Source organism: Brachionichthys hirsutus, chromosome 3 (assembly GCF_040956055.1).
Source record: "Brachionichthys hirsutus isolate HB-005 chromosome 3, CSIRO-AGI_Bhir_v1, whole genome shotgun sequence".
Classification (NCBI taxonomy): domain Eukaryota; kingdom Metazoa; phylum Chordata; class Actinopteri; order Lophiiformes; family Brachionichthyidae; genus Brachionichthys; species Brachionichthys hirsutus.
This window is the reverse complement of record NC_090899.1, coordinates 7,530,434-7,541,486: the sequence shown is the minus strand read 5'-3', so window position 1 is coordinate 7,541,486 and position 11,053 is coordinate 7,530,434. Positions and strand designations below refer to the sequence as shown.

The window sequence follows — 11,053 nt, the reverse complement described above, 5'->3', positions numbered from 1 at the left end:
GGTTCGAATTCTCCAGAGAATGCCGGATAGACAGGATGCGCACGGTGAGGTGTGCGGCATGTACCAATCAGCAATGGCTCACATGTTCCATTTTAAGAATTGTATTAAACGCGACTCTGCAGCGGAGACGCGCCTTCTTAAAGTGAAAGTTTGGAGCGGGGAACGTTCTAAATAAACGACGTGGGGCTGTGTCCGGTGTTACACCAGTGGGATTCACGCCAACGCACGTCTAAACCAAACCGCATCATCTCATCTTTGGAATTACACGATTTTAAGCATTTTAATGTTGCGCGGAGAAACGCCACAATGAATTTCAGGGGTTATGGCGCCATCTCGTGGACGGTTCTAGCAGCGTTTAGGTCCACAAACAAAACACAGAAACTCACCTTCACGCGCATGGGCCACGATGACGTCACTTTACGCGACCCTGCATCGTGCTTAATGGGGTCATTAAAATATGTCCCTACAGGAGAAGCGCAGGTGTAAATTATTAACTAATATGGTTGAATTCCATTTAAATTGATCAGATTCAGGGTTCCGTTCCGTTCTTATTTTTTTAAATAACGTTATTATGTACGGCAAGAGCAAATAATACACAAGCAAAATAACAGCATAATGAATTATTAGAGAGGATTTAATTTAACGATGTTTATCTCTCTCTCTCTCTCTCTCTGCGTGTGTGTGTGTGTTTATAGAATCCACAAATTCATATAATCTGGTTTCATTATTTTATTACTGAAACCAGAATAATACATCCTTCCTCCTGATTCTTCTTCCATGCCAGGACATGGATAGTAACGCATGCAGTTCATGCAGTAACGAATTTGCGTGTGTCTCACATGGTGTGTTTCTCAGTGCATTTAACTATAAATAAAAATTAAAACTTATTCCACTGTCAAATGTAGGTGGTAGCGGATCAATACTGGAACATGTGCCACATTAAAAAAGGGTCTGATTACACATCTGGTCTCAAGGATACACTGTGATTAACAGGAAGTAATTACAGACACGGGCCTAAATAAAATAACAAATATATAACTTGAACAAGTTTCCCCGAACTGATCACAAAACCATTTAATCATATAGAACAAAGAGGAGGCTGAACTCTCTGTGCAAAACGTTAAAGTAATTACTTCCCTGCCTTTTAACATCTCAAGCTGCCCGTTTAGGGTTCACTGAGCGCGGGATCAGAAAAACGTTACGAACATTTTCAAACCTTCCTGCTGTGAACGCAGCCTCCTCATCAGCAAGCATGTGATCTAAACCCCCCCCCACAAGAAGTAAACATAGGCGTTACAGCAGACAGGTGCTCAAACAGACAGGTAGGCGTTCCAGCTGACTCATCCGTATTTATTCACACCTGTCCGTCCGTTCCTGACGTCTCTCTGATAGAACATTAGACTTTATCACGTGACAACTGAAGCGACATTAAACATGAGGTGAGTCCTAATCCGTTCTAACGGGTTTTTGCCACGCTCCAGATGTTATCACGCACTGACCTCGTTATCAGGCTGCCATTAAACCACAGTGATTGTTGTATAATTGCAGGCCACAGATGGGTCTCCTGTTGCTGGCCTGTCTGGCCTCATCATATTCAACCAGCTGCTCGGTCTTCTGTCAAACATCTGCTGGGTCGCCTCTGTTTCTCACTCCATTGGTGGAGAAGGGCGCCATAGATGAAGGTACGAGTACACCCACACTGCACCCACATCCACAAAGCAGGATTCATCGATGGAGATTTAGAATGATGACATGATGATGATGATGATTTTTTAAATTCCAGCCAAGAAACTGAGTCGAGTTGGAGAATTGCCCGGGGCCAGTGTGAAGAGTTATGCAGGATATCTCACTGTGAACAAACAATACAACAGCAACCTCTTCTTTTGGTTCTTCCCTGCACTAAAGGTAGTATCATACGGTGGAGACACGACTCTATAGTTCTCATAGATGGGAGTGAATGGTTGTTTGTCTCTCTGTGTGTTTGCCCTGTGATGAACAGGTGACCTGTCCAGAATGTACAACACCTCCTTGCCCAGTGTCAGCTGGGAAAGGTTCCAGTTCATATTACCTTTCCAAAGGACAAGCAACGATAGTAACAGATGGTGTTTGCTAATGTCACCTGAACTTTACATGGACTGACAGAATTAAAAAAGCACAATATTATGCTCAAGGAATGCTTTTTCATTGTATTATTTGTCTTCAGGTCTTTAAAAAAAAATCCTTAATTCAGGTTTTTAATTCACTTCAAAGCCGCTTGAAAAAGAGATGACTGTCTGAATTAGTTTTCACTGGTTTGGATTCTGAGTGTTTTTAATGTATTTTTGCAGTTTGTAATGCATCAAAGCCACCACTGGGTGGGGCTGAACTCTAAACTTTCTGTCTGACAGAAGGGTCAGGATCAAGCCCCTCTTCTGCTCTGGCTACAAGGCGGGCCAGGCAGCAGCTCCATGATTGGTGTCTTTATAGAACACGGACCTTACGTGGTGTTTAAGAACCTTACAGGTAATAAGTCACATGTGTTTCTGAATCCTATATGAGCCTTATTTATCTGCAACGTGTATCATTTGTGTTACAGTATTGTTCTGTTCCTGTTTGTGTTTTCAGTTGGTTGGAGGAAATACGCTTGGACGTCAAGATATTCAATTGTGTACATTGACAGCCCAGTATGTATTACCTGTCGATCGTCAAAACAAAAACACAATATGAATTACTTAAAAATATATTTTTCAGAGTATTTTAGGAGTGTTTTATTGTAGGTAGGAACAGGTTTCAGCTTCACTGATGACGACAGGGGTTTCACTCGGAACCAGGATGATGTCGGCAGAGATCTTTACAGGTACCGGTAAACGCTGCCATCAGAATCAAACAGTGTTCTTGTTACTTTGACATTAAAGGCTTGTTGTTTAATTGTTAGTAACTCTTATTGTTTTCCCCCTCTTCCTTTTTTAAAAGTGCTTTAACACAGTTTTTCCAGATCTTTCCTGAGTATCAGTCAAATGACTTTTATGTAACTGGGGAGGTAAGTATTGTTGTTTTGTGTGTGTGTGAGTTTGTTTACATTCAAGATTTGCAGATTAGAATGATCGCTAATTAAAAATTGTCTTAACCGATTTAAACCTTGTCTGTCCCAATACAGTCCTATGCAGGGAAATATGTTCCTGCCATTTCTTACTATATCCATAAAAACAACCCCACTGCTGAAGTAAAGATGAATCTAAAAGGGATGGCGATTGGTGATGGAATGTGTGATCCAGAAATGGTGAATATATGACAACTATCTTCTGTTTAACAGAGTTTGAAAATGATTTTTCTGATCTACTTTCTTTGGTCACATATTTCTGTACTTCAATTATGTACTTTCACCACTAGTGTGCTGTCATGTAGATGTAGAAATTGTGAGTAGCATTATATTTAATTATTTTTATTTCATTCCAGATGTTGCCTGGTTACGGTGAGTTCATGTACCAAACAGGCCTGATCAGCGAACATCAAAGGCAGTATGTCGACCAACAGACGGACGTCGCGGTTCAACTCATCAAGCAGCAGAAGTGGACGGAGGCTGTGCTGGTAAGAGATGCTCTGTGAACACACCTCCGTCAAGAAAACAAAAATACAATGGATTCATATCACGATCCACCCCAAAAGACATTCTGCTACAAACAAATAAATCCAGATGAAATCCGCCTTGGCAGAAGTAAAAATAGTAGTTAGAAAAACATCTCTTAAAAAATATATATATATATATATATATTTACACGCATTTCTATTGTTTAATGAAACATTAAGCTGACTGTTTTGTTCACATTTGACTTCAGATTTTCGATAGTCTCCTCGTTGGAAACATCGTACAACATCCCACCTTTTTCAATAATGTTACAGGTTGCACCAACATCTACAACTACGTCAAATGTCAGGTATACTTAAACCAATAATAATCCATTTATTTCTTTAAAAGGTCTTTAAACATTTGATGTTTATTAATGCCACAGAAGGATGTGGACCTCCCGGATTTCAATCAGTTTGTGACTCTGCCAGCGGTGCGTCGTGCTATCCATGTGGGAAACGTGGCATTCGCTGATAGCTTCGAGGTCATGACGCACATTTACCAGGATATTTTGATGAGCGTAAAACCATGGCTGGGAGTCCTGATGGACCACTACAGGGTGGGGAATACCTTTAATCCACTGTCATACTACGTTCTTTGTCAGACATTCAATGTTAACCAACCTCACTGACATACGTTTCCTGTTTGTTCCCTTTCTTCATACATCCAGGTCTTAATCTACAATGGTCAGCTGGATATGATTGTAGCAGTTCCACTCACTGAGCGGTTCCTGCTCTCCGTCGAGTGGACCGGGGCAGCCGACTACAAAAATGCTCCTCGCTACCAATGGAAGATTCAGTCCGGTGACGCAGAGGTCGCAGGATATGTAAGACAAGTGGGAGAGTTCTACCAGGTGGGCAGCTGCCGGTCGACACAATGTGAACACTACCCCCTTAGCGCTTGTTTTTAAGTGCGTAATCTGTGGTCTTGTCACGCAGGTAATAATCCGAGGAGGGGGACACTTTGTGATTTACGACCAACCAGCGAGGACCTTTGACATGATTGACAGATTCCTTTCAAAGCGGGGTTGGCAATAAATACAATTTTCTGAAATGCTCCTCTTAGACAGGGTGTTTGACTGTACTTGTACTGCAATACATACTATTGTTTGACTGTACTTGTACTGCTCTAACATTCTATCTAATAAATACATTCTTTTAGCTTGGATCCAGACCTTTGCATTGATGATTGAATATTTATGTTTTCCTCAGGAAATCAATTATGAGTATTTAAAGGTAATACCCCATAAGTATAATTTCACATTGAGATTCTGTGACACAAATGAATCATGTATTCATGTATACATTTGAAGTTGAAATATAAAGAAGGAACCTGAATTGTCCTGAAACGCATTTCTTCTGAAGCAGAGTGGCCTCGTAATTAAAGACTGCAATTAAAGTAATGTAATGAATGTTTTACAACCGACACACGGCAGTGTTCTTTAGTGATTCTGACAAGATGCCAGAATGATGTTTGTGCACTGAAGTTAACTGCCGAGCTATTTCATCAGGCGACTATCAAGATGTCTAGACAGTTCAATAATGAATGAGTATTCTAAACCTTTAAAGCATCTAACTATTTAATGAGCAGCTCAAGGACAAGCGTGGCGAGTTACTGCTGATTATTTGGTTGTTACTTTTCCAGTAATTGAATTCCTCAAAATGTATGTCAGCTCATTTTTGCTCTTATCTGCACATGAACAAACTGTCACCAGATTTCCTGTGGAGTTTGCTGTGACGTTCAGTCCCATCAGTTAGTTGTATGTTACAGAACAAGTGCTTTATTGTCATACCGTAACGTAACTGCGGTGATACTTAAACATCTGTACAAATGCAATACTAAATGGATGATGTTATGACAAACACACACAAAAAATGTACAAAGTTATGCAGGCAAAAATGGATTCATCAGTACATTACATATAAACATGGTGTTTAAGCGCTGAAATTAGCCTTGATGTATAACAAAAGGCAACAAGTGCTATGCAAACATCCTTTACAAACATGTACCAAACATTGTCTCCCTTCAAAAAGAAAGGTGGTTGCATTACACGTACATGATTACAGAAATCAATGACATTATATACAATATTTATACTTTTATATTTAAAATAATACAATTACAACATCATTAATGTGTAGAAATGTTTCTCCACCTCACAAACCCACACTGACTCGCTCACGCTGCACACCTGTCTGTCCTTCTATTCGTCTGCCTCTGCAGAAACAAATGTCTTAATCCAAATGTAAGAAATGAATCTAGATACGCTCCTATCCAACTAAAATAGGAAAGATCCTCCAAATGATTCCAGTTGAAAGTATTTTGAGGTCGGTGCCACGTTTTCACATGCGAGAATCTGGAACGGTCAAGCAATCTGAATGTGTGAGCGTCTGTTTGAAGGGTTGGGTTAGCGACAAAGCCCTTTTAATGAGAGTCAGTTTCCCTGTCACATCAACACACACACACATCAAACAGCACACATGACAACAGTGAAGATAAAGGTACTCGTACTTCATCTTCAACAAAACTGGAGCTGGAGTTATTTCCAGATTAAAAACGGCATGGTCTTGTCCTACAACAGGAGGTCTAGGTTCCCTTCTTGGTTTTTAAGATGTGATCTAGGCCAGGCACAGTGTCTCCATAAAGCCAAACACACTTAAAGTTTCTCGCTGGTGTTTGAAAAAAAGGGATTACTGAGGATTATTCGGACCTTAATATGGCTATTCTTCCCTCTGGTGTGACAGAGGACAAAGTGCATAGACAGCTCTGTGATCACTCCACCTGTCAGTGGAATGTATGTCATCAATCCTACCGCAAAGCACAGTGCATTATGGTCATCATGCTAATGAACTGACATTCCTGGTCATGTAAAAGAGAAAGAGCAGTTGTGGTCAAAATAATTAGAGTTTCCAGGCTGTCAGGGAGATTTAAAATGAGTAAGGCTCATTTTAAATAAAAAAAAATGGCAAAGGAGGGCTGAGAAAGGAAGGGAAGGAGGTGCAAGGAGAGGTCAGAGGTCAAATGGGGAGCTTTTTTTCCTCCTGGGTTGGTTGTCATTACAAGCAGCACGCATCCATAACAAAGCAAATAAAAAAAGAAAGCTCCTCAGTAAAAATGGTGAGAATTCAACTTTTTTGATTATTAAAAGAAATAAGAGCAGCAATTTGCTCTCTCAAAGTAAGCAAACCAAAGGCTTTCAGAAAACTTCAGGCACATTGTGACATTTTGGAAAGAATTTGGACTTAAACTCCACCGTAAAAAACTATACAACATTTTGCCAGTTGCGGGATGCCAGTCAAAGAAAAAAAAGAAACTTGGTTCCAGTCAACATCTTACATTACACTTATTTGTTTTTCTTTCTTTACACATCTGCTGAACTTTGTTCTGCAGGGGAAAGAAGACAAAACACAAACATAATATACATAATTCACGTGCACACTCTATCGAGACATACACAATCGAATGTTATCTTAATTTGCGATTTGAATCCAAAAACAGACCACAATCATTAAAACTTGAGTTGGTCCTGGAGAGCGGAGGAGTTTGTTTCAAACCCCTGAGCTGCTTCCACTGGTATCGCAACGTACAGATCGCTAGCTGTAGCAGCATGGTACGTTCTTTGGATCAGAGGGGCTTGGCCGCGCTGATCATATGTGGTCATAAAGTGGGAACAATGAATACAATGCAGCGTACAGAAGAGGATCGATACTATGATGTATTGCTTCCCTTTGATCATGTTTTCACTGTCATCCTATACTTCATAACACTTTTAAAGAATACTGCTGACAGGGAAAAGTTTAACAGTCGTTTACATTTCTGGGAAATAATCATTATCCCTGCTTGCATAATCTTTGTCTTTAAGACATCAGTTGACTGACTTGGTTTAAGAGGACAATTCAAAAGCAACAACATCACTGTTCAGTTTAGAGTCTGCTGCATACACTGTTTACAGAATGATTTGACTCATGTTTCAGTCCATCGGGCATATAGAGAGGCTTGTGTCCATTTTGTACCATCACATGACACAGTCTCTTAAGTGACGCATGGGGGAAAAAAAAAACTTTTCGGTAATTCTAATATTTCCATAAAATCAAGACCTTTTCAGTACTGGATTGAAATCAAGTGCGGTCATGTTATTCGTTCTGATTGTTTTTCATTGTTTAATAAAGACTTGAAATGTTCTAGTAATATGACTTATTACATAAAAGCCTCCATAATCACCCAATCCCATGAACGAGCTAACGTAACTGTCTTTAGATGCAACTAGAGATCAAGTGACGGTATATAATAGGGTGTATACGCTTTCAGCAGGAGTGCATATTGAATTGGTTGCCTGTTTAAAACGTGTACTTTCTTCTTTTTACATAATTAGCTATAATTGCTTACTCTAGCCAAGGTAACAGGAACGCTATTTATTTAACTTTTCTCGATTCCATGATGTTACAATCAATATAGCCCATTTCCCCCCAGAAATATTCTGCAGCAGCGTCGACATAGTTTGAATATATACTGAAACTACACTTTAAATAACAGGAGACATTTTAACACGATTAAATATTCTGTAACTCATAAGCAAATGAGAAGCAAAGCGTCCCTGTCGCCATGCCGGTTGTTGTGAAACGTCATCACGCGTAAGCGTAAATCCGTACACGTCATCTGCCGCTCAGCCTGTCAACGTTTTGTTTCTTTGTTACATTTTTGACCTACATTTTTGACCAAAATACCTAAATGTAATTAGAATGCTGAGAATTGGGATATTATTATTATATATATATATATATATATATATATTTCAATACCTGAGAATTGGGATATTATTATCTAAAAAGTATCTGAAAATTCTCAGATATGTTAAAGAGCATTGCTAATTATTCTGTAAAAAGCAGAAAATACAGATTTTAAACAGGCAACCAATTAAATATGAACTCCTGTTGCATCTTAAATATACATTTGCAGCCTAATGCCGCCTCATGGCAGTACGGGTAGTGTGGTTAGCAGGAGCTAACGTAGCATTTCCAGTTTCTCCCTTGTGCCAGTCTCAAGCCCGGATAAATGCAGAGAATTGCGTCAGGAATGGCATCCGGCGTAAAAAATTTGCCCAACTACAAAATGCAAATCAGTGTGAATAAGAAAGTCATACCGGATCGGTACAGACAACGGCCGCCAGCAGCGTTGTGGAAAGGAAGTGAAGAATCACGTACAGAGAGGCTGGAAAGTGTGGAGGAGAGTATCAGGTGTGTTATTTGATAGGAGAACGTCAGTGAGGATGAAGGGAAAGGCCAGCCATGACGTAGACAGTGCTACAAGTGGCGGAGATGAAGATGCTGAAGTTCTCCTTGGGAGCGACCAGGTTGGATAGGATTAGAAATGAGACAATAAGAGGGACAGTAAAGATTAGACATTTTGGAGATAAGGTAAGAGAGGACAGGTCGACCCAGGAGAAGATACATGGACGTAGTGAGGGAGGACATGAGAGTGGCTGGTGTTGAGGAAGACGATGCAAAGGACAGGGTGAAGTGGAGAAGGTTGATTTGCTGTGGCGACCCCTCATCATGAGGATTACTGTATGGTTTTGTGATCCTCCTACACCACTATTGTGCTACAGTGTGATAACGTAGGTCTGGGGAAAAGAAACCAAAAAAATTTGAGTCATATCTACATATATCAAAACCTGAACTTTAAAACCTCCCCTTTTATCATACCTGTCAACTCATTTTCGTATGGGAAAATCGGATGTTTGAGCAGTACGGCGTACTGTGGAAATTAGTACGGGAAAATTCAAAAGAAAGCAGGGATTCAGAAAATACCAGGGTAAAATTAAAAAACAAAGCTACTTAAGGAAATGTTAGAGTAGTTAGCAGATGGAGCGGTCATGTTGCACTTCCATTGTTGTCGTCAACACATGAGTAGGGCGGACAGTGAAATGGGGTTGACAGGTATGGTAAAAGCACTCAAAAAAAGAGATTAAAACAGAAAGGGAAGAGCCCATAGCAGATATGTGTTACTCAGGTCAGTCTATAAAAATACATACTGTAGCTACTGTATTAAGAACAGCCTCACAGGCCTTTGAGGTTTTTCTCGACGAAGGGGAAAGGGGCAGCAAGTGCAGCTGGCAACCCCCAGAAAGCAGGATAATAGGGTCAAGGGTTATTTGGGGCTCCAGCTGAGATTATTGTCTCTCCTCCCTTTAGTGGATGGGATTAATGTCTGTGCGGTGGTTGGCTTGCCCATGCACACTACTGCCCCCTACGGTTGTGGTGGACGTGGTGATGGTGTTGTGCTGAATGACCTGCTGCTGGGAGCACACGGACGTCGGACTGCCTGCCGGACTGCTCTCTGGACCTGAGGAGACATCAGAGACATGCGCATATAGTAATATAGTATATGTGTGTGCGCAGATTTATATACTGCAACCTTCAAGCTGCACACAGAGCCTTCAAAATAAAATGTGTCATAATAAACCAAATGTCATTATTATAAAACAAAAATCAGCTTTATTCGCAGATAGATTTCAAATGACACAAATAACACTGGATTCCCATGTAATGCCTCATCCGTCATTCAAAAACAGACCATGAATGGCTAAAACAAAAAATGGAAAAGTGAAGCACTCATGTCCACAAACAGGCCAACACATGGAAGGTGACATCTGCACACAAGCTAGACTCATCGATGAAAGTCTCTCCCAGTCTAGTCTGGGAGTTGGCCCTCTACTGTATAAAAGAACCTTTCAGCCAAGAGGGATGTGAGCCTTATTTTCCTTTGCTAAAGCCACACAGGGAGGTGCCTTGTCCTAATTACATGGAAATGTCACTTGCATCCGTATCGAAGGGTGGGGCTCTGATGTTATGCACGATGGAGCCAAGGCGCAGTATTATAATCAGTGAAATTCTGGGACGTCCATAAGAATTTGGGTGCCAATGTTCAGCTTGTGACGTCTTTCCCAGTCTGCCTTTGTGTGCAGTGGTGCTGTCAGATGGAAAAACAGACCTCACTTGGGATTCACACTAGCAACTCCCAGTCCAGGCTGACTACCAGAGTGTGCAACACCAGTATGTGAAAGGAAGAATCCTTCAGCGAGTGTGGCTGCTGGATGCCAGCACATAGGAGCAAGGTCTCGGCGGTCACAGTTCAGTCTGTAAAACCTTTCATCTGGAACGGCAGCTAATTAGCGCTCGCTGCACCGTAGAGCTAAGACACGCAGATGAAGGTGTGTGTTCGGTGTGTGTGTGTGTGTGTGTGTGTGTGTCTGTGTTGATGTTTGAGATACTCACTGAGGTAACCTTGGGACTCTTTCTGCATAGTAGTGATGGGACAGTCCTTGTGTGTGAGAAGAAGTTGCTTGAGTTGGGTCACTTCATTCTTTAGCATGGTCACCTCATTCTGAGAAGCAGAAAACAGAAACCTTTGAAGTTAATCCACATTTAAAGTGGGCTATAATTTCATCCT

The 11,053-nt window shown here is 40.8% G+C and overlaps 2 protein-coding genes across 2 annotated transcripts in view; one reads left to right on the top strand and one right to left on the bottom strand.

Moving 5' to 3' along the window:
• Positions 1 to 1,434: 1,434 nt before the first annotated feature.
• On the top strand, positions 1,435 to 4,735 carry cpvl (carboxypeptidase vitellogenic like). The gene is made up of 13 exons (XM_068758294.1): positions 1,435 to 1,439; positions 1,549 to 1,682; positions 1,784 to 1,905; positions 2,388 to 2,502; positions 2,605 to 2,663; positions 2,757 to 2,836; positions 2,953 to 3,019; positions 3,137 to 3,259; positions 3,436 to 3,567; positions 3,816 to 3,914; positions 3,990 to 4,163; positions 4,275 to 4,457; positions 4,543 to 4,735. The coding sequence occupies exons 1-13, from the start codon at positions 1,435 to 1,437 to the stop codon at positions 4,639 to 4,641; spliced, it is 1,392 nt and encodes a 463-aa protein (XP_068614395.1). The 3' UTR covers positions 4,642 to 4,735.
• A 5,056-nt stretch (positions 4,736 to 9,791) lies between these two features.
• creb5b (cAMP responsive element binding protein 5b) overlaps positions 9,792 to 11,053 on the bottom strand; it is a 28,688-nt gene continuing 27,426 nt past the window's right edge. The window contains exons 11-12 of the mRNA XM_068758283.1: positions 10,879 to 10,987; positions 9,792 to 9,946 (exon numbers count right to left, since the gene is read on the bottom strand). Coding sequence (XP_068614384.1) covers positions 9,792 to 9,946; positions 10,879 to 10,987 — 264 coding nt within the window. The remainder of the gene's footprint in view (positions 9,947 to 10,878; positions 10,988 to 11,053) is intronic.